Genomic DNA, 27,112 nt, shown 5'->3' on the forward strand with positions numbered 1-27,112 from the left:
ACTCCAATAAAAAATCTTTGATAGCTAAGGACAACTGGAACTCTTTTTCAACCTAGGTTGCAACTAAGATAGTCTTCATTACCAAGGAGCCCTCACCCCTAAGCTTCCTCAAAGTTAACTTTGATTACCGGTATGGCTGATGGAGGCACTAGAGGTGGTGCTAGTTTTGTGATTAGAGGGTTTGGATTGGAGTTTATTGCTACCACTGGAGTGCAATTTTTGGATATCTTTGTACTCTGTGTTGAACTACAAGGAGCATGGGAGGACTTGAAATATGCATAACTAATCTTAGGTGCTTCGCATGTTCATTTGGAGATATGTAGGCCTTCAAAAGATAGGTTTCTGATAGTTCTCTTGCTTTCTTTTCTCCAATTGAGTGCTGGAATGAATTAGGTTGCTCACAAGGATAATAGTTCCCATTGTGTTTAGTGTGCAAGGTATTTAGCATGTCCATGAGATATTATGATATAAAGCAAAACCATTAAAGGATTTATATATTTCGAATTAGGATAGTGGTTATATCTTTTGCGAGAAAGAATGATTCCCCTTTATTTGCATGAATCTACCATTGGATCATGCAATAGTCGTTTCGAGATGCACGAAAGAATGATTCCTCTTTCTTTGCACGAATCCATCATTGGATCATGCAATGGTTGTTTCAAAATGCATGCGGATGTACCAGAGAGTTAGGAGTGCTTTGAGATCTATATAGGGTATGATTCAATGGTCGACATTACGAAAAAAGATCAATCATTCTTTCGCATGAAAGATACAATCCGAACCCTTCAAATTATAGGGGGGCAAGCATGAATTACTGTAAATAAATGGGACTTGTAACAACAATTTTCCCTTTCATGTCAAATGTATAAAATAGAAGAGGTAGATCTTAGTAGGGGGTGCAAAGAAATATGAGTAGGTGAAGAAAGATCTTATGGTCCCAGTAATATGGTAGTGGTAAAAAAGGAATGAGTTAGAAGAGAATGGTTCGTCGCATTTTCACAAATAATTTTGCTTTAATAGCTTATCTAAAGTGGGAAGGACTATCTAGTATAAGAATCTGAAGCAAATAATTTCAGCCAAAGTTAAAACACAATTATCAGAAAGAAGAAAATTACTAGTTGGATTCTATAATCATATAAAATGTGGCTGATGAGACTTCAAGCAACTAAAGTTTTGAAGATCCTATTCACTTTCTAGTTTCCACCTAGCAATTACAAACCAGCGACAACCATGAGATGCCTTGGAGGCACTATAGATCTCGTCAATATAATCAATCCTACTTGCATGGGATCATGTGAGGGAGATAAGTCATGGAAGCGAAAGAAAACAATAAAGCATCAAACTCTTATTGAGAAAGTTATAGTTACAAATAATGGTGTAAATCAAGATTTGAATTCTGAACGTCCTCCAGGTATCAAGCTTTTAGGAAAGAGATGCCAACATCTTGAGCTAATAATTATTAACATCATTTGTCATCAGATATATTTGTAGAAGCCAACAATGCTACTGATTAGATGGCATGTAGCCAACCACAACATCATCATACTATAGAAGATTTCCTCAATTTTATCCTAGTGACACCGGGATGTAGTTGTGGCTGATACCAATTGTTAAGTATGATCAAAGACTTTGTAAAGTAATCGTTTCAACAAAATAAATATATGTATATTGACTAATACTAAAAATCTTGTAGATGAAGCTTTGGAGATTAATATGATTTTGCTACTGTTCTCATTGTAATTAGCACCAATCATATACATAACTTTCGTTGCGTGTGATTTCAGAGTTGTCAAAGCATTCCTAAAATCTCGCCATAAAAGTCTCCCATTACCAGTCACCAGCTCAGCATTTTAACAGCTGGCGGGTTTCTTCACGTGTCTGCTCCAAGCATGCCTTTCGTGGCATGTTGTCTTGTGCCAGCTCCACCACCCGATTCCACGATCCTTAACCGACACGCGTCAACAAACGCTTGGTTAGACGAAGAAGAAACCTTCGGTGTTAAAACTCATTGACACGAACTCTCCACCTCCAATCAGAATGAGCCAGGTTAGTAAAATCAGCCCTCATTATCTATATTTTGGTTACCTGGCGCTCTCTGAATGGAAGATTCAGTGTTTTGTGTTTCATTATCCACATCTTGCTTACATTTTCCAACACTAAGCCTACTTCGGATCGCCAGCCAATCTTTTTTTAAAAGAAACCTGCATAAAAAGACTAAAAATACCCCTATATAGTCCATGCCACCATGCCTATTTTCGTCATTTACTCACCTCAAAGTTCAGACACCTGCAACGGTCGCTGGCCCCACCAAATTCACTGTCCAAATCTCCAACGTGCAGCGCCTCCCCGCTGCTCCGCGGAGCAACGTACAGGAGCATGAATGTAGGCGTGTTTTCGTCATTTCAACTCTCAGGCATTTCCAGCTCATGTGCGCCGCCATCATCGCCACATCCCATGCCATCCATTCATCATGCAACATACCATATATAACATACATCATGACCTTGACACCATACCATCGCCCATTTAAAATCTCTCCGCACCGCGTGAGAGAGAGAAACACCCAAAGATGGAAGGGGGGATGGGGAACTCTTCCTCCGAGGATGAGACCCCTGTTTCGATACGAAACCCTAACCTTAGATTAGAGAAAGGGAGCAAGAAGAAGAAGAAGGAGAAGAAGAGGACGGAGGAGGAGGAGGAGGATATGGGGTGGGAGGGGAGGGCGTGGGAATCGGAGTGGCCGAAGAGGAGTCGGGGCGGCGGCGGGGTGATGCTGGAGGGCTACGTGGAGGCGGCGGACGGGGCGGAACAGGGGTCGGACGGCGGCGATGGGGTGGTGGGGAGGACGAAGAGTCTGACCGACGAGGACTTGGAGGAGTTGAAAGGGTGCTTGGATTTGGGGTTCGGTTTCAGCTACGAGGAGATCCCCGAGCTTTGCAACACTCTCCCGGCTCTCGAGCTCTGCTACTCGATGAGCCAGAGGTTCTTGGACGAGCAGCAGCAGCAGACCCGGTCGCCGGAGGCGGCGAGGGATGCGGCGACGGCGGAGCCCTGTGCTTCTGCGGCGTCTCCTGTCCCCGTGGCCAATTGGAAGATCTCCAGCCCTGGTAGGATCAAATTTTTGGTTAACTTTTTGCTGTTCCTGTGTGGAATTTGGTTACTTTGGTCTAGATCTGAGCGAAAGTTTTGATTTTGATTCAAACCCATTTCTCATATTGCTAAAGAATCATTTTTTTCTCATGTCTGTGAGAAAAATTAAGGGCAAAACATTGTTTTATTTTTCTTGTTTCTATTAAAATTCCGAGGGATTTGTTGGGAATCTTCTCCTAGCAGTGACTAATGGGTGAAAGATTCGATTTTCATGGCATTTTTTTTCAATATTCAAACTGCGGATGAAGGATTTCTGTGAAAGATCGCCACGAAACTATTTGATAAATTGGTGATCTTATATGTACGGTGTTTTTTTTCAAAAGTAAACTGGTTATTTGCTTATCTGATGGAATTTTTGTTCAGTAGCTTACTGAAAGTATAGGATTTTGACTACGGTAATGGGTTGTATGAGGTGATTGAAAAGAAGATTGAATTAAACTCTTGTTGAAGGTTTTCTTTATCTCTTTATTTCTGTTCACTTTACGTAAAACTGATATTTTGGTGGGATTTATTGATGGATCTGTTTTTCATCAATAATTTCATTCTTCTTTGATTATTTAGCAAACTACTTACAGGTAGCCGTGACTCATGATCAGTTGAGATGCGAGAGATTTTTTTCCTTTTAATTGCTAATATGAACTTTATATCTTAAATTTTCCGCACAATCCTGTCTCTAGTAATGTTTATTGTTTAGAAGTTCTTTTGGCTCCTCTCTAATTAATATCTTATGGATTATCAGAAAATGGTTCTAAATTACTCTTGGTAGGGATATTGTATTAATACCTTCTGACTTGTGTTTTTATTGGTTTGAGGTATTAAAGCATGTTTCTGACATTGTGGCTTAAGAGCGATTTGATACCACCATTCGTTTTGTCAACCTGCATTTGACAAATGGATATGCTTTTCAAAGCTGTGACTTTAAGTTTTGATACAAACCTACAAACTTTGCTTTATATTTTAGTGTTTGTTTGCTGAATTCTACTTAGCAATCTCAATATTGGATGAGAACCTCATCTTACACTCTGTCTATTTTCATCCTTGCAGTTTTCTGATTTTTTTTTTTCTGTATTTTCAGGGGACCATCCTGAAGAAGTTAAAGCAAGGCTGAAATATTGGGCCCAAGCAGTGGCATGTACTGTTAGATTATGCAACTGATAGAGCACTCCTGATATAATCTGTGATCAGAAACAGATTTTCATGATGATCAACAACTTGGAATCTTTTTGCAGAGAGTTCTGTACTGATGCCTTGCTGCTCTATGCCCTTTGGTATACTGTGCAACTCTCTTGTCGCGGACAGCCTGGCCGGCATCTGATTCAAGATGATAGAAGAGAGAAATGAGGTAGAAGAAAAAAGGAGGAAGAAGTCACCTGAAGTCTAAGATTTACTAATAACACCATGTAGCTAATCTGCCTCACCTACACATGAATGTACCAATAATTTAAGATTAACAAGCGCATTTCTTCCACTTTGGTACTGCTATATGAATTTGGCTCTTTGCCGTGTTTTCTTTTCTTTTAAATCGCCTTATTGGCAAATTTACATTCTTTCTGCTATTTTTATCTGGGGCTGCTGTTATTGTAGTCAAGTTGGCTCTGGGGACCAATTGCAGGCAGACAGCATTACAAGCAGGATCTGAAGCTTCATATATTGGTTGGTAAAGACAAGTCTTGACATGAGCTCTTGCAGTTTACTATGCGATCTCGTTACATTTCACCTGACAGAGGACAACCATGGAACACTAAATTCGCTTGTCTTCCACGCAATTCTAGTGGGCAACCATGGTCCCTGAGGCGGCAGGTTTTCGGAGGTGATTCCTTTCTGCTGGCGGATGAGAACAACATTTTGCTTCATTCCAGTGCAATGGTTCCTTTGGTGTCTGGGACCACAGTGGTATCTGTATCAATTAGAGCCCACTTGCACTGTGCGCATTCCATTTATTTCTGAATTCCATCCTGCAGTTTTGTTCTTCCTTGCCTTATCCATCTCTTGCTTGCACATGCTACTCTCTGCATTTATGCTGAAGCCATCGTTTAGCTACAGAGATGTTGGATCTCAAATCGCATGCTTGTGTACTGGCCTTTTCTGATGGAGATGGAACCTTTCTTTGAGCTGATTAGAATACAGAACATAAGCATTGCTAAGCTGCTGGAATTTCATCTGTTACTGAGCCTTACAGATCAGAAACAATTCAATTTCTTTTTCCTTGCTTCTTAATTAGTGTCGCCATAGTCTACAGATTCAGGGATGTTGTCTGATCAAAGTCCTATTATTTAGACAGCCAGATCATTGGACCATTCCATGGCAAGATTCTTATACCTGTTTGCATTCTTTAATGACTTGATGTGACCATTAGGAGTTTGTTATGATTTGTATTCTAAAAGCTTAAAGGTTGCTACATTTCCTATCTACAACCAAATTATGCTTGGATGCCACAGAACACTGGGAATCTTGTATAGAATTTAATGAACAATATGGCAGAAACCCTGTCACCTCTGTACATGCTACTGATGTTTACTAATTTCAACATTTTAGAATTTTAAAATAAGAATGGCAAAGATAAATGATGGTCCTTGTTGCATCGATATCATGAAATGGTGGGAGGAACTGGTAGAAAGTAGAAATAAAACTTTATGTTTGTTGTTATCTCAGGAGCTGCGGTCAACTGTATACAGTATTGTACCTAAAGTATACTGTATATATCAGTCGGAACCAGATGGTATGAAACCTGAATCAGACGGTCATTTATAATCGACGTTTTTTTTTTTTTCCCACCGGCCATAGCTTATCATGCTTTTGGGTATTTTCATCCCCAGAGGCAGTCCAATTTAAAGTGAGAAACAACCACCATAAGATTTAGATAACTTCAATATATGCATCTGAAATTGATTGATAATTTTTTTAAGATATTTCTAAATATTCTATAATCTCCATGTACTTTTTCATTACTTCCGTGTCTCTCTTTCATGGTAAAAATCCGATGACTTCTCTCCAATCTTTTCTCACAAAATTCCACAAGTACAGACACCGACTGCATTTGATCGTGTGATGGAAAATTTCAAGATAGCTATCCCTAATCTTTAGTATTCTTCAAGATTCTTTTACTTGTGGATAAAAGAATAATTATTTTTTATTGAGACTTGGTGTGATTAATTGCAAAAGTGAAGACCATGAAGAAAGAAAGTAAAGTGAGAAGAAATAATTCTCCCACTCTCAAGCAATAATTTTATTAAGAATAAGTGTAGATATCCCAATGGAATTGGGATAACTCACAGATTACCCTGCGATCAAACAGATCCTCAAACCCAACAAGGGAAATGGATTTCGAGGAGGCTAACGGATTGCAATAAGTCCGCTTGCGAATCGGTTCGGTACGGTCCGGTTGGTTCGTTTCCGGTCCAGGGGCGGTTCAGCCGCTCAGCTTCTTAAACCAAACTCCTTCCTCCTCCGCTATCGCAAACCCCGCAACCAAATGCTCGGAAGAACAAGAGTCTTTTCCCTCGCCCTCGATCTCTTTCATTCTCCTCTTCGCTTGTCCTCCAAGCCTAACCTCGAAACCCTCAGAACCCTAGCCAGAAAATCCCGTCAAATCCCCAAATCCAACGCCTTAATCGACTCCTCCTGCCGCTTCGGCGATCGCCGGATCCCCGCTGTAGATCGGCGTTCCAGGTACGATCCCAATCCCGTTCCAATGCGGGAAGAACCCTCGAATCCCGACGTCGAATCGATCTGTTCCTTGCTATCAGAACCCGCTAATCGATCCAAAGATCTGGACTTTCTGCTAAAAGACTTCAAGCAGAAGCTCAGCTCCGGTCTCGTCTTGGAAATTTTGAGGAAGTATCGTACATTGGGGAAGTCCAAGACCCTAGAGTTCTTCTCCTGGGCCGGATTCCAGCTAGGATTCCGATTTGATGATCCTGTGGTGGATTACATGGCCGACTTCCTTGGCCGAAGGAAGCTCTTTGATGATCTCAAATGGCTTCTCAAGACGGTTTCATCCACTAAAGGCCGAGTTTCAACTCAAACGATCTCGATTTATATCAGGTTTCTAGGGAGAAAGGGGAGGGTTGTCGAGGCGCTTGCGCTGTTCGAGACCATGGAATCGGAGTTCAATTGCTCTCCCGACAATCTAGTCTTCAATAATGTGCTCTATGTGCTCTGCAGGAAAGATTCATCTGGAGGCTTTATTGATGCTGCTGTTGCGATCTTTCGAAGAATTGGGCATCCTGATGCGTACTCATATAGTAATTTAATTGTCGGCCTTTGTAGGTTTGGGAGGTTCGCGAATGCCCTCGAGGTTTTCCGTCAGATGAGTTTGGCTCATTTGGCTCCTACAAGAAGTGCAGCTAATATTCTTATCGGGCAATTGTGTGGGCTTGGTGGTAGGAATCAGTTGATCGAGAAGGTTAAGGTTAAGGATTGGCGTAGGCCATTTGACATTTTGGTTCCCAATATGCGGGTGAAGAGTGGTATAGAAACCACAGTCGAGGTTTTCTGGGCAATTGCCAAGTTGGGTTTGTTGCCAAGCTCACATGTTGTGAATGGGCTTATTTCAGAGCTTTGTCGATTGGGAAACATTGAGGAAGCAATTGAAATTTTGAAGATGGCTGAGAATATGAAGATGAGATCCCTTGATGAGAGTTACACAATTGTGATAAGAGTTCTTTGTGGGCTACGTAGGATGGATGAAGCTTGTAATTTGTTTGGAACGATGATATTTCTAGGACTGAAGCCAAAGCTTATTGTCTACAATTCAATAATTCACTCATTTTGTAAGTTGGGGAATGTAGCTGAAGCACAAGAGTACTTTGAGATTATGAATAAGAGGAGGTGCGAACCAGATTGTGCAATATATACCATGTTAATTCATGCAAACTGTGCAAATGGGAAATGGGAGGCAGCCTATGAATTGTTGATGGAGATGGTAGGATTGGGATGGAACCCGCATTTTGGTACTTATAATTTGGTGAATGGTCTTCTGAAAGAATATGGAAGGCTTGATTTGTCACAGAAGTTAGAACGAAAAATGGAAGTTGAGAACTTACATGCTTATTGTAAAGCAGGTAGACTAGAAGCTGCCTACGATAAGTTAAGTTCAATGCTTGCAAAGGGGTTTTATCCACCGGTCTATGTTAGGGATGCACTTGAGCAGGCATTTCGGAGATCTGGCAAGTGGAAGATAGCACAGGAACTTCTCGAAAAATTGGATCAAACTGTCAGCAAGAACAGTACTCAAGGTTGAAAGCTTTTGGCATGAGCAATCGTAGGTTCCAATAATTCTCCAAAATACTGGTAAGCATAAAGGCTCTTTCTCATAAACTAGTATTATCTGATCTATACTCATCACTTCCAACTATCATCTATGTACAGATGCATGCACTTGCACATGAATGTACCTACCTTTGTATCGCTGATGCATGCCCACACATTACTCAAGTTTTAATATATATCCACTGAAGCTAGGACAACTGTTGCCATATGAACAATATTCATATAAATACACATGCATGCATGCACTGGCACAACCACACCTACACAGATATTATTATATCCAGCTAGCTTGCATGCCTATTAGGATATATTAGATTATTTAACTTTCCTTTTCCTTATTGCATTGAAAGTCATATAAAAAAATGGTTTATGATATATTTTAGAATTTGCAGAAGTATTTCATCCAAACCTATTGAGAAGGAGAAAAAAAGATAACAACTAGAGATCCATCTGCTAATTTTGACAAGGTGAAACTGATCAGGAAAAGAGGTGACTGATATAAAAAATTCAAAGAAGCATGTTGCCAAAGCTGTTGGTTGGCATGTTTTTTGCAAATTTGAAGTGTTTCACTGCTTTAACATAGAGCATTCTGTTGATTAAGTGGCTGCTTCCTTACAGAAAGAACCCAGTCCATTTTTCTGCCACCAAGCTGCCTTGATTTCCATGTTGAGAGAGAGAGAGAGAGAGAGAGAGAGAGAGATGACCCGGTTGCTAAGTCTATTTCATCACCCTACTTTTTTTTTCACAAATTTAAATAAAGCTCTTGACTGCAGGATCTAGATCATAATAGTTAGTCCTAGACAACTTCAGACTTGACTATAAGTACCTAGAGACATTTCCTCAACCATGCAACCCATGAGATCTATACTCTGCCTAAAGCCTATCCTTATGCATGCTGCTAACAACATGAGCAATCTTACTGGATTTACTTTAAGCCTAAATTCCACTGGATAGAAGACTCAGTCTAATCTATTTTATAAGTAGCCACGGACTGGAAATAATACTGTATCCAACAGCTTCTTGAATTCTTGACTAAACAATATTGCTAATGGTATAATGTTGATGCTCATAATAAAGTTGAGAAGGATGTTCACATTGTCAAATCCCTGGTCTATTTTTAGTTTTTGTCTGTCTAGATATTTGTTGTTTTCTTTCCTGTTTTGCTGCATACTTGTTGGATTTTGTGTTATTTTACATTAGTTATGAATGAATCAATGGGGTTTTCATATCCTTCTCTCAAAATAAATAAATAAATAATGGAGAAACAAACAAAAAAAACCAACAGACAGATAGACAAACAAACAAATAAATAAATATAATTGATACTCATATTGTTTCTCAAGCTAAGATGCCAATCCATTCCATCACCATCTATGTTACCATGATAGGTACAATAAAACTTACATGAGATATCAGTTTCTGTTTGAAAATACTTGAATGGATGATGCTTAGTGGATTATATTTTTACAAAGTTTCTACAGCCATGCCTATTCTGCATATAACCTGCTTCAGACCACAACCCACCGAAGCCAGCCAACAGACTGCAATTTCAATACCACAGAGTTAGAATAATTCCATAGTAACAAGCAAGAAGCTTTTCAGTAAAAAAAAAAACAATCAAAAAAAGAAAGAAGTTTTATTTATTAGATGTGCCAACTTGAAGTCACAAGATATTTGAAACTTTATACAATGTATCATATTGGCAACAGATGTTCCACTCTCCATTTATGTGAGAACTTGATGTTGAAACGATCAAGAATGCTACAATTCCCATGCCTATTACAATTATATTTCGTTTCCAGTTGATATGCCACATGCATGAGGGGACTGGTCTAAGATCCCACCATGAATGACACCGAACCCTGAATTGCATCAATCCCACGTGCAATATGACTTGCCAGCTGTAAAAACAGAACTTTTGGTACTAGGGTTGGGCCTTGTACTCCTGAAGTGGAAGCATACTGTAAACACAGAAGATCACGGAATAATATCTTCTGTGAGAAAAACAAAATACACCTGGTTGTTGCTGATATAGAAAATATAACAGAATTATCTTTTTTAGTTGATAGATGGTGTGTTTTTTATATGCATTTTTATATGAAGGGAAGGGGAAATGACTAATGCATTGCTAATTTAACTTTCATTAACCATCTATGTAAAAATACACATCTCAGGCATTTTTATCATGCTTTTCCCTTATACCCGTGCTATGTTTCCTGTGGTTCCACCAAGCATTTCTATATATATATTAGTCAGTCCATGTGCTTATTATCCATTGTTTCCGCATCTCATCTCCTACTTGTTTTTGAACCTTGAAACCAAGGCCCATTGAACCAGTACTGGGATCCGTACCAGTCAGCGCCCGGTACGGTTCGGTGTCAGACCGAACCGGTAGGGCGTGCTGGTTCACGGACCGGCACACCCTATTTTTTTTGGAGTTCTCAAAAAAATTTAATTGGCAATCATTCTTTTCGAATTTTTCTATGAATTTAAGTCTAATTTAATATTTTTTTAATATTTTTTTGATGTTTTTTTTGATGTTTCTATGATTCCGGTTTAACCTAGATGTTGTATCTTATTGCTTTAAAATGATACAAATCATAAAATGAACATAAAATATTCTCAAATCAAGTAGTGACGTGAAAATTAAAAAATAATACAACCATTATATACTTAGTCTAATATACATACCGATATCTAAAATCTGGTCAAGTGGCGATGCCTCTCGTAGATATCCAGATTATCAGCATAATCAGGAGGTAGATCAACCCACCCCTCTAACCAAGCGGCGTTGTAATCTTGTACGTTCATACCATAAGGAACATGCGCTGATTTATAAACACTCTTGGGTCTCTCGCTGAAGCTCTGGCTCTAAGAGGTATCCTCTGTCTGATAATACGACTATAGAGGGGTCCATTCGAATATTCCAGTAGCAAAATCAGACCTATAAGATGCTCCGGATTGCATAGGATAGTAGCCACCGGAAGATGTCTTAGACGCACCATATCTATATCTGTATCCGTATGGGTCATAGGCTACCTATGGTTGCGGGTGATAGGATCCAATATACGACTCAGAACCTGATACGTCTATCGATCCTACTCTACGTGCGAGGTCATCTGCAGCTGCATCGTGTCCTAAATGACCTCGAAAAGTCCGTCTCCTATATGCAATCGTATGTTCGCGGGCTCTATCAGATCGTGCAATGCGGTCCCAATCCTGTGTAGTATGCGTAAATTAGGACTCATCGGTGAATCGAAGACCATCATATGACTGTGTTTCATAAACAATGATCTCCTGTCCTCCACTCCTTCTCTGGTCGGTAGATCCAACCACTAGAATTGTCATTGCTGCTGCTCTTGGTCTCTGAATCTAAGTGTACTGACTCCTCCACACTCTCCATTAAGGCTGCAGGTGCCTTTTGTTTTCTTTTTTTGGTGTACTGGGCAGCTACCTTTTTATCCTTCGTGCCTCTCTCACTGGCTATGCTGAGAGGATGTATGCCGCCCTCCAGACCGAGTCAACCGAATAGCGTAGTGGCCTCCTCTAAGCATCTTTCGATCATATCTCTAAGAGGATGTCTCGGACAAGGAGTCATGTCGTGACTGGCTTCCTTGTGGCTATGGCTGATCAACTGGAAGAGCATGTGGAATATTGCGCTCAGCTATTGCTCTGCATCGATCCTAGCCTCGTTGGCTACGAAACTGGCCGGTTATGGAGGCGATTCTTACTTATCAAGCTCCGGCTCCTACTGCTGGCCCACAAGCCATCCGATCATAGGATCATCCTCATCATTAAAGAAAGCACTATAGATCGTATCTGTATACTTGAGCTCGACTTCCTTCTGAATGCACTTCAGCCTCAAACTCAGATTGTAGTGAACATATACAAGATTGTTGAAGTGCTTCTGTGTCAAACGGTTTTTTTTTATAGGAAAGAGGAAGCACACCTTATTTAGACTTGGATCTTTCTTCTGATAGTCTGAATCGGTGTTGTTTGTGAATTTTTTGGGAAGGGAAAGCGGTGGAGCCGCTTTCAAATTACGCTGGGAAAGCCTTCTATGGCCTTCCCAATGCCACATGATGCCTTTAAAAGGCATCAAGTGGCAGTGGCAGGTGACCCATACCTAGCCTGATTCGAAACTGGATTGACTCGGTGCGAACGGCCGAACCGGCCGGTTCCGGCCGGTAGGAGCCGGAACCGAATATGAATGACGAACTGACCCGATTTCGACAGGCCTTGCTTGAAACGTTGATGTGTGTCATATAAGATAATTCTAAAGAAAAGAGGTGAATGTCATGTAAGGTGCACCATCTCACAGGGTTATGGATTGCTACGATTGCACTTTCCCCCACTCCATCCATTGGAATGCAGTGTCAATGGGAAACAGAATAACTGTGAGCAAGTTCATGTCTCGAATGCGACTATCCTTTACATAGCCATGTATGGCGTTGCTTTGGCTGAGGGCAGTGTGCATGCTGCCTAACCATGTCTGTGGGGTGACCAGTTCGGCAGTAATGACCCAGTTGAGTCAAAGCTCATTCCAGCTTCTCAGACTGGTTCACCTTTGGCATCTGATGAGGAACTTTCACAGGCTAATTCTCATGGTGTGGATTGAGAATGACAAACGGGTGGCCTATCATTTGTGTCTCTGCTCTTTTAATTTTGCTAGGAGTACTAGTGTTAGCTAGTGGTTTCTCTTTCAGTCACAACTAGAAGGAAGTCCTCCGACTCGTATTTTTCAGGTATACTAGGTAGGACTCATAATCAGCAATTGTATATATGAGATTATGCACTCGGACTAATGCTAGAATCAGTCATAGTTTATCAAATTGTCTCGTAGTTTCTTTTGAAACACAGTCATTTCTCAATATAAATATATAATGATGAGTGCTAGCTTTCCTTGATCCCCCCTACTTAGGTTTCTGTGGCCGCGTTCAGAAAGCAAAGTCTCATGGCACCTGAAAATCAAGAGCAATTGCAACAGAATGCTGAACATATGGCTGGTATTGAAGTGTTATCTCATACGAAGGGTCTAAAGTAAGTCCAAGTATCATTGATTTTTTCAGGTCACAACTCAAGGCATGCAGAATAAAAATAATACTTAAACTAAGCATGGCACTCCACAAAATGATTCTTCCCAAAATAAATTCTTGAGTGACATTCCTAGTTCCATATTGACTTGTATCATTACGTGAAGATTTTTAAAGCTTGCATATGTTGTTGTTATTGGATTCCTTTATCTATTGATCATGGAGACAAGGACCCTTCATCCTTCTGCATTTTAAAGTGGAGGTGACAGATTGTCCTTCGGATATTTCCCATCTTCGCCAGCTCTGTGCTACCAATTCCTTTACTATTGACATTCACTGTCCAGCAAGGCAGTACTATCAACACAAGGCTGAGAAAAATCCACGTATCTCCTGCATCTCTCTCTGTCATTCCAAAATCTTTCAGTCGGTGATCCGAGTAATCTATAGACCCATTACTTGTGCCCTTTGCTCGAATGATAACATCATTCCCGACATGCGTGACAGCTTTGGTGGGGAAAGAGAGCGTTGCAGAAAGTAATGGGCTAGTGGACTTTGACAATGGGGTTCCCATGTCAGTGTTTCGGCTAAGTGCATTTTTTTTTCTAGGCATCTTTGATGTAACTTCTTTTACCGGATTACTAGAGTGCTTAGGAATGCAATCGACAGGGACAGTCATTTTCTGATGCATACTTGGGTGAGCATCCTTGCAACTTTCTAGTTGACATGGTGAACAAAGCTGCTGGACAAGGTGATGGGGGAAGGGGATGGTTAAAGGAAGCCACCTTGAACAAGAGCCACCTTGATAGGTTCTACTGTTTACTTTCAATCCATGGACTCTTGGCATTCTTGAATTATTTGTACTGGCCTTGGAGGTATTCCTATAGGCATATTCCCTACATTACTAAAGAGATGGTTGTAATTCATGACAAGATTTCTTCCCAAGCAGGAGAGCTGGTCGTGATTTAATTGCATCATATTGTAAGTGCAAATAATGTATTTATTGATAGCCAGGTGATGTATCATTAAAGAATTCGGTGGCAAGTGAATGGAGAATACTAGCATTCCTGTCTCGAGTCATTATGGTTAAAGATGGAGACACTGCAATGATAATATTTTAACTTGATGCTCTAAAATTTGCAATTCACAGAGCCACAGCTGGTGAATCATTTTACAAACTATCAGCTGAGTTCTACATATAAATTCCATCTAATTAATACTGTTTGCTTACCTAACCTTTCTTGCTTAAGTTTCCTAAGTTTGTAAACTACTAAGCATATGAAGCTCATGTCAGTTGTATATTCATGAATTTTTCAAACTTATAATAAATAGGCTTGGCTCCGTTTTGTTGGTGATGGATAGGTTTAACTCTTAAATATTGATCAATTTATCACATCCCATGGACATAAACAGTGATGTACTATGTTCCTCCGACTTGTATAAATAAATCAATTTAGCTCTGAGATGACGTAAATTCTATAATGAGAGCATGCAACTAACTCCTAGTCTCCTTTCAATTCATTTTCCTTCGCTTCTCGTACTTCCGTTGCAAGCCCCCTCTTTGTTGATCGTCCCATTTTGCATGCAGATTATAGGAACCTGATAGAAGCAAATAGCCTCTAGTATCCCAAGACAACAACCTTCTCTGCAGTAAGCTTATCTGGTTTTCGATTCTTATGTGCACAAACTATTAGATAGTACAAGAGGGTGAGCCTTGGCCAATGGTAAGGTTAACTTTGAGGTCATGGATTCAAAGCATGTGGGGATAAAGCTGTATACATTTGACCCTCTCCGGGATATGATAGGATATAAGCTGTCAATTTGACATGTCACGTCAGTCATTCATGAACAGCGAGAAGATGTCCTGCTATGCCAGAGAAACCACTTCTTAAAGTATGTAATTGCTAATCAACACCACCCTGTGGCTATATTAAATAAAACAGTTATGTATGTTTGAATCATGTAATTGCCTGTGCAAGAAAATGTTACTTCCTTGATCTAGCAAGCAGCAAAATAAGACTGCCATATGAATATGCTTGATTCACTCAATCTTGTTCTATGCTATGGGCAACTATGAACCTTCGTTGCCTGAATCATTAGGCATGAGAGAAGAGAAGCAGAGCTCTCTCTCAAAAAGAAAGAAAGAAAGAAAGAAACAATCACGGTAAGAGAAGGTACTGATGAATAATCCATGGGAAAGATAGGTAGGTTTAATAGAAAACAAGCATTTCAATAGTCATTTCTTGTTTCCTCCAAGAAATAGACTGCTATTCAGGTGCAAAAGGCAGTCATGACCAAAAATTAATTAGCCCTCTAGCTTCTCCCAATCCAAAAAGGGGAATCCAGCATCCAGTTCAGAGCTTGTATCTGTGTATCCTAATTTCTTTATTTGCATGCATATCTGGGAGTGTAAGCTCAATCGACCAACTATAGTTCTCAACTTGAATTATCAGCTAAATTATACTTCATCAACCAACTTTCAATTCCTACATGGAAGCTCTTGATTTCATAGTTGGTTGGATCTCTTCATTGTTGTTACTTTGTCCATCCTTATGAGATCACCAACGGAGCCTTTCACGACTTGCAAAAAATCCCAGAGAGTAGGCTGAACAAAATGCCACAATTACCTGTGATACTTAAAAAAAGAGATGCCATTTTTGTCATTTTCAGCATTAGGTGGCGTTTGTTTTTTTTTGTTGAGATAATGAGGTGATGTTTGGTTGCACGTAGCCATCCAAGAAAAGGGCTGCAGTAAAATACGATTCTTATCATAATATATCATATAGGTAATGCAAGCTAATGAAGACGTCAGCTCAGTCAATGGAAAATAATGGCAGCTTCTTTGTTTGTGATAGGCAGCACAACAATTTACGAATGAGCAAGTTGGTTAAACTGGAGCTTGGTCAGTCTAATCATTGTACTGTGGTCTTTATCTAATCAAGTACCTTTTTCTACCTTTTTATCGTCCACCCAAAGTGGATATATGGCCCCGGCTTCTCGGATTGCAGCGGAGAAAGTTAAAACAGCACTTGAACAGAAGCTTGAAGCCGTTCTGAGAGAGCACCATGGCTATCCAGGGCCTTGTGGATTGGAGGGGAAATCCTGTTAAAAAAAAGAGGCATGGTGGAGTCAGAACTTCATATTTCATCAACTGTAAGCAGCCTCACACTCCACTCTTTGTTCTAGTCATCTGATTGCAAATTTGGTGCTAACAAATCTCATGTGGTTTTATAGAAAGATCTGCTGCCTTAAGAATTGATGAGTTTGCTCATTTTGCAGTCATGGTGATGACGGTAAACATAGCCATCGTGGCCAACATGCTGAACTTGGTTAACTACCTACGTGGCACCATGCATATGGGCATTTCAAGCTCTTCAACGACGGTCACAAACTTCATCGGCGCCTCATGCGGATTTGCTCTTTTAGGAGCTTTTCTTTCCGATTCATACATCACACGATTTAAAACCATAATCATATTCGGCCCTGTGGAATTCTTGGTAACATATCTCTCTTTCTGCTGCATGAACTCATGCAGTTTCTGCGGATTTGCTCTTTTAGGAGCTTTTCTTTCCGATTCATACATCACACGATTTAAAACCATAATCATATTCGGCCCTGTGGAATTCTTGGTAACATATCTCTCTTTCTGCTGCATGAACTCATGCAGTTTCTCTATTTATTTATTTGTAGATATTTATCCATCTGAAAAAGAGTTTGGCTCATTGAAAATATCTTGCCTTTTTTTTGCCCTTTTCTGTTCTTCATTTTGCATCATCGAATCAAAATCTTGAGACCTGTTGCATATGTTGATTAAAAATATTAAGGGTCCAATAAATCCTTATATGTGAAGAATAGAGGAGGTAAAAGATTACTAAACTTTTACACTTAATAGCAGTTTAACACAACTACATTTACGCATAACTAGTGAGTAACAAGGAGCTTTGCTTCAAAGATGCCCAGAAAGTTCAATGATACAATATGACATATTTGCTTTATCTCAAAAAAAAAAAGATATGTTTACAAGAGATGTTCCGTTCTTGGCTTATCCAACCAATCGATGTGGAAATTAGAGCCATTTTATCTCACAAATCTCCTATTTCAGGGTTATGCATTGCTAGCATTGCAAGCACGCCTCCCATCGCTCCATCCACCAGTCTGTGAGATCAATAGACAACAGAATTGTGAGCAAGTTCATGGCTTCAACTCTGCCCTGCTTTTCATTGCTCTGTACACAATTGCTTTCGGTGAGGGCTGCGTACGTGCTGCCTTACCATCTTTGGGGGGAGATCAATTCGACGATGAGGACCCAGTTGAGTCACAACTCAAGGCCAGCTTTTTCAACTGGTTCACCTTTGGAATTTCATTAGGAGGTTTCATAGGCCTTACACTTTTGGTGTGGATTGAAAACAAGAAGGGATGGGATATTGGTTTTGGTGTCTCTGCACTTGCAGTTCTCCTAGGAGTGCTGGCGGTAGCCAGTGGTGTCTCTTTCTATCGCATTCAGATACCAAAAGGAAGTCCTCTGACTCGAATAATGCAGGTAAAACTTCTCAACTAGAAAATGAATCTAATATGACGTGTTCGATTATAGGGCTTAAAATTCGTTATGGCTTCAAGAGAAATACCTCCAAGATTCTAATCTGTTGTATTTATCGGTGTGTATCGAGTTTCTTTGAAGCAAACTTAATCATATGTATGGGTATGAGTGCTATATTTTGCTGATCTTCCCCACTTCAGGTTTTTGTTGCTGCATTCAAAAAGCGAAAGCTTGTGTTGCCGGAAAATTTAGACCAATTGCAACATAATTCTAAGGATATTGAAGTCCTTCCTCACACAAAGGGTTTCGAGTAAGTCTCAACATCATCTAGTGTCTCTAGTTTGTGCATGCATATGTTTCAGGGGAAAAAAAAAAACAGTGACAGAAAAGAACATCTCGCACCATGTAGTATCTGAAACAATCTGCTGTCCAAACTAAACTTTTTAAATAGCATTGTTGTATCACATAATTTTTGACAAATGTATTTTCCTCATTAGATTCCTCGATAAAGCTTCAATTAATCATGGAGACACAGGAACTTGGTCCTGCACTGTAACACAAGTGGAGGAGACGAAAATTGTACTTCGGATGCTTCCCATCTTAATCAGCTCTGTGCTTGGTTACATACCTTCACCCCTCCTCTTGACACTCACTGTCCAGCAAGGCAGCACAATGAACACAAGGCTTGGGAAGATCCACATCTCCCCTGCATCTCTCTTTGTAATTCCATTGATCTTTCAGATGGTGATCCTGGTAATCTATGATCAATTCATCGTGCCCTTCGCACGAAGGATCACAGGCTATATAGGCGGCATTACTAACTTGCAACGTGTGGGCATTGGTTTTGCTGCTATGTCATTAGCAACATGCGTGGCAGCATTGGTGGAATGGAAAAGAAAAAACATAGTAGAAGAGCATGGGCTAGAGGACTTTGAAACTGGTGTCCCCATGTCTGTATTCTGGCTAGGAGTGCAGTTCTTTCTTCTGGGCATTGTTGATGTAACTTCATTTGTTGGATTACTGGAATTCTTTAATGGTGAAGCTTCAAGAGGAATGAAATCAATAGGAACAGCCATATTCTGGTGTGTACTTGGGTTAGCATCCCTGTTGGGAACTTTCCTGGTTGACATGGTGAACAAAGCTACTAGACATGGTGACAGTGGAAGGGGGTGGTTAGGGGGAGCCAACTTGAACAAGAGCCACCTTGATAGGTTTTACTGGTTACTTACAGTCCTCGAACTGGTGGCTCTCTTGAATTATTTGTACTGGGCAAAGAGGTATGTCTATAGGCATGATCCCCGTGTTCCTCAACAGCTGACTGAAATATATGATAAGGTTTCCTCCCAAACAGGGGAGGTGGCTGCAATTTAATCACATCTCTGCATATTGTCGGCACATGGAAGAGTCGTCATCTTCCAGAGTAACTAGAAGTTTACAACATCAGAGTACGACTATTACTGAAAGCACAAATGATGTCAATATATCAGTAGGAAGACTGTTTGTTATAATATAAAATATGTTGAAGAATTAAAGGATTGAGTGGTAATTGAATGGTCTGCTAGTAGCAGGGATTGCAGGTTGATCTCTTCCTGTCTCATAAGTGAGCGATAGTGGTTAAAGATGCATATGCTACAAAAGTAAAGTTTAGGATGGTGACATGTCTTATAAAGTATCATCTGATGTAACTACGAGGGGGGGGTATCATCATTACTCATTTTGTTACCTAACCTTTGCTTGCTCAAGTCTCCTAAGTCTGTAAAATAATCAACCATGCGAAGCTCATGACTATGATTATTCTTGACTTACATGAATGGATTCTACTCTAGATGATGTAGATATTGGTCCATCAAATCTTGACATAGATGATGATTGATTCCTTAAACCTCCTTATGACATAAATAGTTCAGGAAGCAGGATACTAAATTCAGATGACTATTCACGATCTCCTCCAACTTATATAAATAGCATTAGCTCTCCTATGACATATATCTTGCAACTAAAAGCACGCAACTAACTTCCAGTCTCAAATCAACTCATCTTTCTTCGCCCTCCCTACTTCCATCACTATCCCAGCTCATTGTTCATCCTCCCATTCTCCATGTGTAGTTTAGGAACACGAGTGAATAACTTGTATAGTGAAGATTCTAACTGGTTTTCCAAGTCAAACATGTCAGGTTCTAATCGCATCTATTAGATGGTATATAAATAGTCTCACTGCATCTTCCAGCTTCAACGTTTATGCAGCCGTTCATTATTAGCGAGAAGCAAATGGTGTTATACCACAATGATGACATGTTATTTGAAGCATTTAATTGCTAAATCCACACTAGCCACTTGGCTGCATGCAACTGAAATTCAAATGAATGCTGAAATGGTTAGGCATGGTGTTCGCAGGACTTCATTCATCTAATTAGAACAACTCATATGCCTTTTTTTCCCATTGCCATCACTCTTGATGAATGAGCGGGCATGCATAATGGGAGGCGGTGACATTGTCTTCCTTTATCTATCAAAGCAAGATTGACACACAAACCTAAAACACATCCTTGCCATCATCAATCCTTTTTTAAGCTTTAAACAAGTATTAACAACAGTTACCTAAGTCAGAAGCAGAAGGTAGAGAAGGGAGGGGGAGCTCTTAACAAAAAATTAGGACAAGCACCTAGGAAGCGGTCACTGGAGCGTGGCTTTAGAGAGTTCTGAAGCAAATGGGGCACCATGGATAGAAGATTTTGACTATGAGGCATGAGATTATGGAAATCTAGCCTAGAATAAACGGTTCCCCCCACAGTGAGCTACCTCTGACTCACTTTGATTTGAAGTAAAATTAGATCGCCATTCTGGCAGAATAGTTTTATCCGATTAACTGGGTTAGTTGAGAAAAACAGGGGCAGTAGGCTATTTAAAAAATACCCATTCTATTCTTGAGAAGAGAGTAGGCTACAAAGGTTGTTTGGCAGTAAACTGGCATAAACTTGGTTGATTCTCCTCATTCTACTTCAAACCATGAATCAACCACGACTTACATAGTGACAAAATCCATTTTGCCTACCCTATGAAAAAAAACACAAAAAGGACTTTACAATCCTCTTCCTTTCAACTCTTTTTTTTTTAATTTTCACATAGAGGAGACAGTAGCCATCCCACCCCTCCTAGGCCTTAGCATTGGCACCTGGGCAGACCAAGCCCAGAGCTCGTGAAACCAGTACTTTGATGTGGGGTGAAATACTCAAGGGATAACAACTCTCAAGTTTCAAAGCCTCAACCTGTCACTTATAACGTAAAAGGGTATACCATTGAGCTACAAGCTCAGGTACCTCTGTCAACTAACTAGAATATTGGTGGGGCACCACTAATTATCTCAAAGATCTAACGAGAAAATTATCCAGGTCAAACAATTGTCGAAACATGAACCTCATTCAAATAAATAAGAGATGCAACCATTGGGCCATAGCCTAGATTGCACTTCACAATGCCATTATTTGGAGAAAGTGGATGGCTGAATTGAACTGCATTCTATTATTTCTAGGAGTTTCACTTAAGGATTTAATATAAAATTTTACTGGCTTCTTGTAATTTCTTTGTGTTAATGTTTTTTTTTTGGACCAAAACTATTCAAACAAACATGAAAATGATTTTCTTCCATTGCACACGTTGATTAGAAGTAAACCATCTTTCAGAATCCAATTATCATCATATTATCACTACTCACCATTAAAAATGCAACAATATATCAATATATTAAAGTACAAGAAGATTTGAAAGGGGAAAAAGATAAAGAAAACTTTCTTAAAGCACTTTTTCAAACTAACACAATTTCCAGCTATAAGGAAAATATATGGAGTGTCAGCCCTTTCTTCAAAATTATATATATATATATATATATATATATATATATATAGAGAGAGAGAGAGACTCCACACCCATGCATTACGTAAAAAAGAGTACTTTATTAAAAAGCACTTTACCAAACTAATATAATTTCCATAGTCTCATATTACTCACAATTTCAAGAGTGTCAGACTGTCAGTCATTTATTAAGTATTATACACATACCCTCGTGTTACTCATATAAAGGTTTGAGACAGCAAGGACCTGGATTCATGAACCTTCCACTAGTTTTTGAATGTCCTTCTGCAAAAAGTATGACAACTGTAAGAATGCAGCAGATGAAGATAAACTAACAGAGGTAGAGCGGAGTAATCGAACCTCTATTTTCAAGGGTGAGGTTGTTGGTGCATATCTCTCCACAACTCTTCCATTTTTGTCCACAAGAAATTTTGTAAAGTTCCACTTGATGCTATCCCCCAGGAACCCACCTTTCTGTGATTTTAAGTACTTATAGAGTGGTGCAGCATTCTTCCCATTCACTCCAATCTGGAAACACAATGTGTGCAAGTTACACATATTCCTACTGTAACAACCCAGGACCTCATCCAAAATGGCTAGCCGGAAGGTATTGTTTGGGTTCCTTGATCCTGTATAAGTACCCAAGATCTACCCAGCGAATAACCGATGTGGGACTAAACACACACCCGCACGGGTCCTCACATACTCTCCCCTTTCAAGCCCTGACGTCCTCGTCAGGCTAAGGGTTCAAATCCATTCAAATCTAATCACAAACACCACGATCGGTCCGTGGTCAACCCCAATGGATCCGTGCTGCAGTGTCCCCTAGTCCACATAAGTTATGGGCCGGGTCCGCTCTGATACCATTTGTAACAACCCAAGACCTCATCCAAAATGGCTAGCCGGAAGGTATTGTTTGGGTTCCTTGATCCTGTATAAGTACCCAAGATCTACCCAGCGAATAACCGATGTGGGACTAAACACACGCCCGCACGGGTCCTCACACCTACATTAGGAACTTTTCTCAAATAACATCTTTCATGAAAATATCTAAATCTATTTAATGCAAGACTGAAGGAACGCGATGAATTTCTTGAATATAATCAAAGAATAAGCCAATAACGAAAGGTGATTGTTTTAATTTGTTTTTCTTATAAAATTTGTGCCTCTGGAAGAATTGCATCTTTCACTACTAAACCCACACTTTTTAACTTTTAACCAAGACTCCTTGTAGATCTAGGGAAAAGTTTCCAACTTAAATTGCATAACAACAAGATAGGTTGTCTTTGATTCTTCAGGCAACCCCATGTCCATCCCAAAGTTGTCTTTGCAAAGCTTTTTACAAAGGGTTACTGTTCGATCAAGAGCAATTTGTGTTTAGTACTCAAATCTTGATAGAATATAGTATATGGAATTTAGTTTCTCAAGAAAAAAGTCTATGCAATTTTACAAGACAAAATGTAGTTGCAAGAAATGTGCACTACAGGGAAGTTAAATCGTTTGGTTTTATTGCATTTCATTTTTAAATAGTGAATCAGTAGCTAATGCCCAACATACGGCATGCAGATTCCAGAAATACCTCTCAACTAACTGCTTGAGACAGCTGAAGGGCATCCTCAACCATTCTTTCGATGGAAATTTAATCATCTTTTGTTCCATGGAAATGTAAAAGAATGTCTGAAACTCGGGATGTTAACCTATAACTGTTGAAAAAATAAAGTCTCATCCTTTTTTTTATTATTTAGAACAACAGCGGGAGCAGCACCAATCATTTGTCAGAAATGATGAAAGAATTACCAATGCCAAACATTTGGGGAACACTTCCTGAGGTCCGAACATGAAACCTAACCAAATAGAGGACATGCAATCACTAGGCTATAACCTTGTTTACCTCAATTTTAGTTTTCCACAACACAAGGTTCCTGCATAACATAGTTAAGATGCTTTCAAGGATAAGGTTGCTGGATGAAGATCATTCTGCTTCCTAACGATCAACTGTAAACTGTACTTGTAAAGACTATGTTTCCTTATTGAAGACCAAGTCAACTGCATTATTCACTTAGCTATTCAATGTAAGGCCATCTAATTTCAGGACAAAGAATGATAGAATTAATAAAATCTTTGATGTAAAGAATCATAAAGTTTGTTTGCTCAGACCATGTATCATGCAGATCATCACTCCTGCACCACGCAAAGCATATAAGTCTTCAAATGAAGAAAACATGCTGATCACAGAAAGAACTTTCTTGTTTTTGCGTTTACCTTATCAAATATGGGGAACTCAGCTTTGAACATTGTGCAGGCAACCTCCTGAATTTCCTCATTGCTTCCAGGTTCTTGGCCACCAAATTGGTTGCACGGAAATACAAGTATCTCAAATCCTATTTACCAAATATCCAGAAGCAACTTCAATAATCCTTCTCAAGGAGAGTTAAGCTGATGGGTCATTTTGAGAAAGGGATAATAAACAAACCTCTATCTTTGTACTTCTCATATAGAATATTCATCTCCTTATAGTTGGAATGAGTAAATCCACTGCATCATTCGAGATTCAGTATCAATGAACTGTCTGTTACAGAAACGACATCTGCGAAAACTACTGCATCTTTGACAAAAACAAGATCTAAAATAGAACTACGAGAACTACTATGAGAAATTCTAATCTACATAGAAAAAACTATTATTTGTTGATAATCGTGTTTCCCAAGCGGATGCTTAATCATTAAAATGCCTCAAATTAGTAAAGTTCTATATATTGATAGTGCCTATGCATGCAGAAGTACTTGCAAGACCTAGAATACTAGGGTAAAGCAAAAAATCAGTGGGATGCTGAGGAATACACCATGAGAACTAATTAAGTAGCTTGCCAGTTAGAGGGAATTGTTTGGGGGGGTAAGAAATATCTAGTTCTTCGACAACATGATGTAGTTCAAACATGGGAGTATGATTTTCGTTTTCAACTTCAGGATCATGTTATTAATTGGTAGTTATACCCATCTCTAGTATAATTGAATGGCCCAAATATCAGCCAATAAGAGAACTCTTCAATCAGCCATAGATTAAAAGCCACATTGTTTGATTTAGGATCAATATACTCCAAAAGAAAAGGGCACATAATAATGCTGCATGGTTTCTTTCTTGTGAAAGAACAGCAGATGTACTAATGGAAACATCAAAAATATGTTTATGGATGAAATACTATGTCTCTGAATAGAAATTGAGGATAACTTTTCCAAATCTAACCTAAAGACACATGATGAAAGATTGAAAGATAGAAGATGAATTTACAAGAGTCATCAGGAATATAGTTGTGCAAAAACTCACACCATGTACATGTATAAAAGAAATGAATATATTTCATGGTGGAGCTTTTTATAGCATGTTATTCAATCTGGATTTTATTTGCTTTTGGATCATTTAAAGAAGATGCCTCATTCCAAGAGATGTAGGCTCATAAAAGTTAAAATTAAGATATCCAAAATCACATACAAGCAGCATCTTATAGTCAGCCAAAACCTAGTGCTTTGGGACTTCCCACAAACTTCTTCCGTATCTCTTATCACCTTTTCTCTTAGTTATTTTTACGTATATATCAAGAAAAAAAAAAGTTAAAGCCTAACAGCAAAGTAACTCGTGATTTCCCAGTTCGAAGCAGCAATAAAGCTTTCATTCCCGAACATTTTTACCCACATAAATCCAATCTTTAGATCCCCTCAATCCCAAAACCCATCGCATAAAATGAATTTCAGAAAGAAATGAACTCAGAACTATTTCATGATTAAAAAAAGGGGGCTTTGATTCATTAAACTGAATTTGAGTACATACCATTTAGAAGCAACATTGACAATGAGAAGAACCTTTCCATTGTATGTGCTCAGGTTCACATCGTTGGCGTTTATATCCTGCGTAAGATTCCATCGGAAGAAGAAAAGCAAAATAAAAAAAAAACATGAAATAACACAAAAGTAATACACTACATCGGATCAACATAAAGAACACTACAACAGCACCCAAACAACTTCCTAAAACCATGTTTCTCTTGGAAAACAAGAAATATTTTTTCAGGAGAAAAAACAACTTCAGTCCCTTTGTAACTAAAATCAATCTCCGAATCTATACTGTAGATTCGTTATAATCAAAAGATCGGTTTTTTAACACAAGGGTATGACCAAAATCTCATCTTGACAGCAAGCATTAGAAGGTGGCACTTCAAAATCCCAGGACAAGGGACATATTAAAGGGCTTGAGACAATAAATCCTGGAAGTGGATGAGTATAAGAACCCCATACATTAACAGTGATATCATAGATGGATTTGGGCGTCTCCTCTGCCATTTTGTCAGGAGGAGGAGGGGGGTTCCTTAAGAAGAAGAAGAAGAAGAAGAAGAGAGCTAAACCCAGAAAGAAAACAGACCAGGAAAAGCATGGTTGCACGTGTCAATGGCTTTTGTAAGAAGGGGACGGTGGAGATGATCCTGGCCCTACCAGTTTTTGCTTGGGAGGGGGCGGATAGATTAGTCTGGATGCCGACAAGGCGATTGCAGGTGCGAGCCAGGGACATTTACATGTTGTTGAGCCGAGAGCCAGCCCGGCAGATAGAGGGAGGATGGATTTGGAGGATGCGGATTCACCCGCATGTGACGCTCTTCATCTGGAAGGTGGCGTGGGGCTGCCTACCGACCAGGAGCTTGCTAGCACGGCGAGGGGTAAGGATCATCAGTGTTGTGACGAGTGTACGGAGACTGAGGAGACGATTGATCATGTTCTTCTGCAGTGTCCCAGAGCTAGGGGCATTTGGAGCCAATCGCCCATATTGCTGCCCCATTCAGTCGAGTCGACACAGGATTTGATTCATTGGTTGAGAGTGTCCATGTGGCGGCCTAGCACTGTTGAGGCCGGGATCCGGTGGGCATATTTGGCTCATTCTATTTGGCTGGACAGGAATGCAGATATCTTTAAGGGTAGGCGGTTACCCCTGCGGATGGTGGTAGACAGAGCCATGCGTCTTGCCAGGGAGGTTTCTACTACTACCATTAGGTTCTCTTCTGAGATAGCCAGGGACACCTGAGGTACTCTTTCTGCTGTCACAGCGTTCAGGTTCGCCCTAGTCTCTTGGGTACCCCCACCCCTTGGTCATCTCAAAGTGAACTTCGATGGCAGTATGTCGGTGGACGGGGTGTCAGGAGGAGTTGGCTTTGTTATCAGAGACCATCTCGGTAGTTTGATAGCAGCCGGTGGTCTTCGCGCGCCGGGACTTACTGCAGTCGGTGCGGAGC

At 39.8% G+C, this 27,112-nt stretch overlaps 3 protein-coding genes across 8 annotated transcripts; 2 read left to right on the plus strand and 1 right to left on the minus strand.

Moving 5' to 3' along the window:
* The first annotated feature begins 2,530 nt into the window (after window positions 1-2,530).
* Window positions 2,531-5,119, plus strand: LOC103717519. The gene is made up of 2 exons (XM_008805946.2): window positions 2,531-3,107; window positions 4,226-5,119. Exons 1-2 carry the CDS (start codon window positions 2,570-2,572, stop codon window positions 4,303-4,305), a joined length of 618 nt encoding a protein of 205 aa, XP_008804168.2. The 5' UTR covers window positions 2,531-2,569; the 3' UTR covers window positions 4,306-5,119.
* A 954-nt stretch (window positions 5,120-6,073) lies between these two features.
* Window positions 6,074-19,822, plus strand: LOC103717523 (protein NRT1/ PTR FAMILY 4.3-like). Of its 5 annotated transcripts, XM_039133731.1 has the most exons (7): window positions 6,591-8,442; window positions 16,307-16,604; window positions 16,731-16,877; window positions 17,010-17,080; window positions 17,554-17,991; window positions 18,189-18,298; window positions 18,486-19,822. In XM_039133731.1, the coding sequence occupies exons 2-7, from the start codon at window positions 16,517-16,519 to the stop codon at window positions 19,357-19,359; spliced, it is 1,728 nt and encodes a 575-aa protein (XP_038989659.1). In that variant the 5' UTR covers window positions 6,591-8,442; window positions 16,307-16,516; the 3' UTR covers window positions 19,360-19,822. The 5 variants fall into 5 exon arrangements, 2 of the variants coding, with proteins under 2 accessions (XP_038989659.1, XP_038989660.1); XM_039133732.1 differs by lacking the exon at window positions 17,010-17,080 and having other exon boundaries at window positions 16,731-16,948; XR_005514888.1 differs by lacking the exons at window positions 16,731-16,877; window positions 17,010-17,080; window positions 17,554-17,991; window positions 18,189-18,298; window positions 18,486-19,822 and having other exon boundaries at window positions 6,074-8,442; window positions 16,307-16,514.
* On the minus strand, window positions 17,131-26,275 carry LOC103700665 (probable phospholipid hydroperoxide glutathione peroxidase). 2 transcript variants are annotated; one of them, XM_039133734.1, is made up of 7 exons: window positions 26,127-26,275; window positions 25,663-25,739; window positions 24,311-24,372; window positions 24,100-24,218; window positions 22,198-22,365; window positions 22,045-22,122; window positions 17,131-17,245 (listed from the first exon to the last, which is right to left on the minus strand). In XM_039133734.1, exons 1-6 carry the CDS (start codon window positions 26,169-26,171, stop codon window positions 22,090-22,092), a joined length of 504 nt encoding a protein of 167 aa, XP_038989662.1. In that variant the 5' UTR covers window positions 26,172-26,275; the 3' UTR covers window positions 17,131-17,245; window positions 22,045-22,089. The 2 variants fall into 2 exon arrangements, with proteins under 2 accessions (XP_038989662.1, XP_038989661.1); XM_039133733.1 differs by lacking the exon at window positions 17,131-17,245 and having other exon boundaries at window positions 21,919-22,122.
* Window positions 26,276-27,112: the final 837 nt, after the last annotated feature.

Source organism: Phoenix dactylifera, chromosome 14, assembly GCF_009389715.1.
Source record: "Phoenix dactylifera cultivar Barhee BC4 chromosome 14, palm_55x_up_171113_PBpolish2nd_filt_p, whole genome shotgun sequence".
NCBI classification, from domain to species: Eukaryota; Viridiplantae; Streptophyta; class Magnoliopsida; order Arecales; family Arecaceae; genus Phoenix; species Phoenix dactylifera.

Excerpts from the sequence above, each read along its gene's own strand:
- LOC103717519 (XM_008805946.2), top strand. The coding sequence starts at position 2,570 with ATGGAAGGGGGGATGGGGAACTCTTCCTCCGAGGATGAGACCCCTGTT. Across the intron at positions 3,108-4,225 it reads TTGGAAGATCTCCAGCCCTG|GGGACCATCCTGAAGAAGTT; the intron begins GTAGGATCAAAT and ends CTGTATTTTCAG.
- LOC103717523 (XM_039133732.1), top strand. The coding sequence starts at position 16,517 with ATGGCTATCCAGGGCCTTGTGGATTGGAGGGGAAATCCTGTTAAAAAA. Across the intron at positions 16,605-16,730 it reads AACTTCATATTTCATCAACT|TCATGGTGATGACGGTAAAC; the intron begins GTAAGCAGCCTC and ends CTCATTTTGCAG. Across the intron at positions 17,992-18,188 it reads CTCTGACTCGAATAATGCAG|GTTTTTGTTGCTGCATTCAA; the intron begins GTAAAACTTCTC and ends TCCCCACTTCAG.
- LOC103700665 (XM_039133734.1), bottom strand. The coding sequence starts at position 26,171 with ATGGCAGAGGAGACGCCCAAATCCATCTATGATATCACTGTTAAT. Across the intron at positions 24,219-24,310 it reads TGAGAAGTACAAAGATAGAG|GATTTGAGATACTTGTATTT; the intron begins GTTTGTTTATTA and ends TTTGGTAAATAG. Across the intron at positions 22,123-22,197 it reads CCTCACCCTTGAAAATAGAG|AAGGACATTCAAAAACTAGT; the intron begins GTTCGATTACTC and ends TACTTTTTGCAG.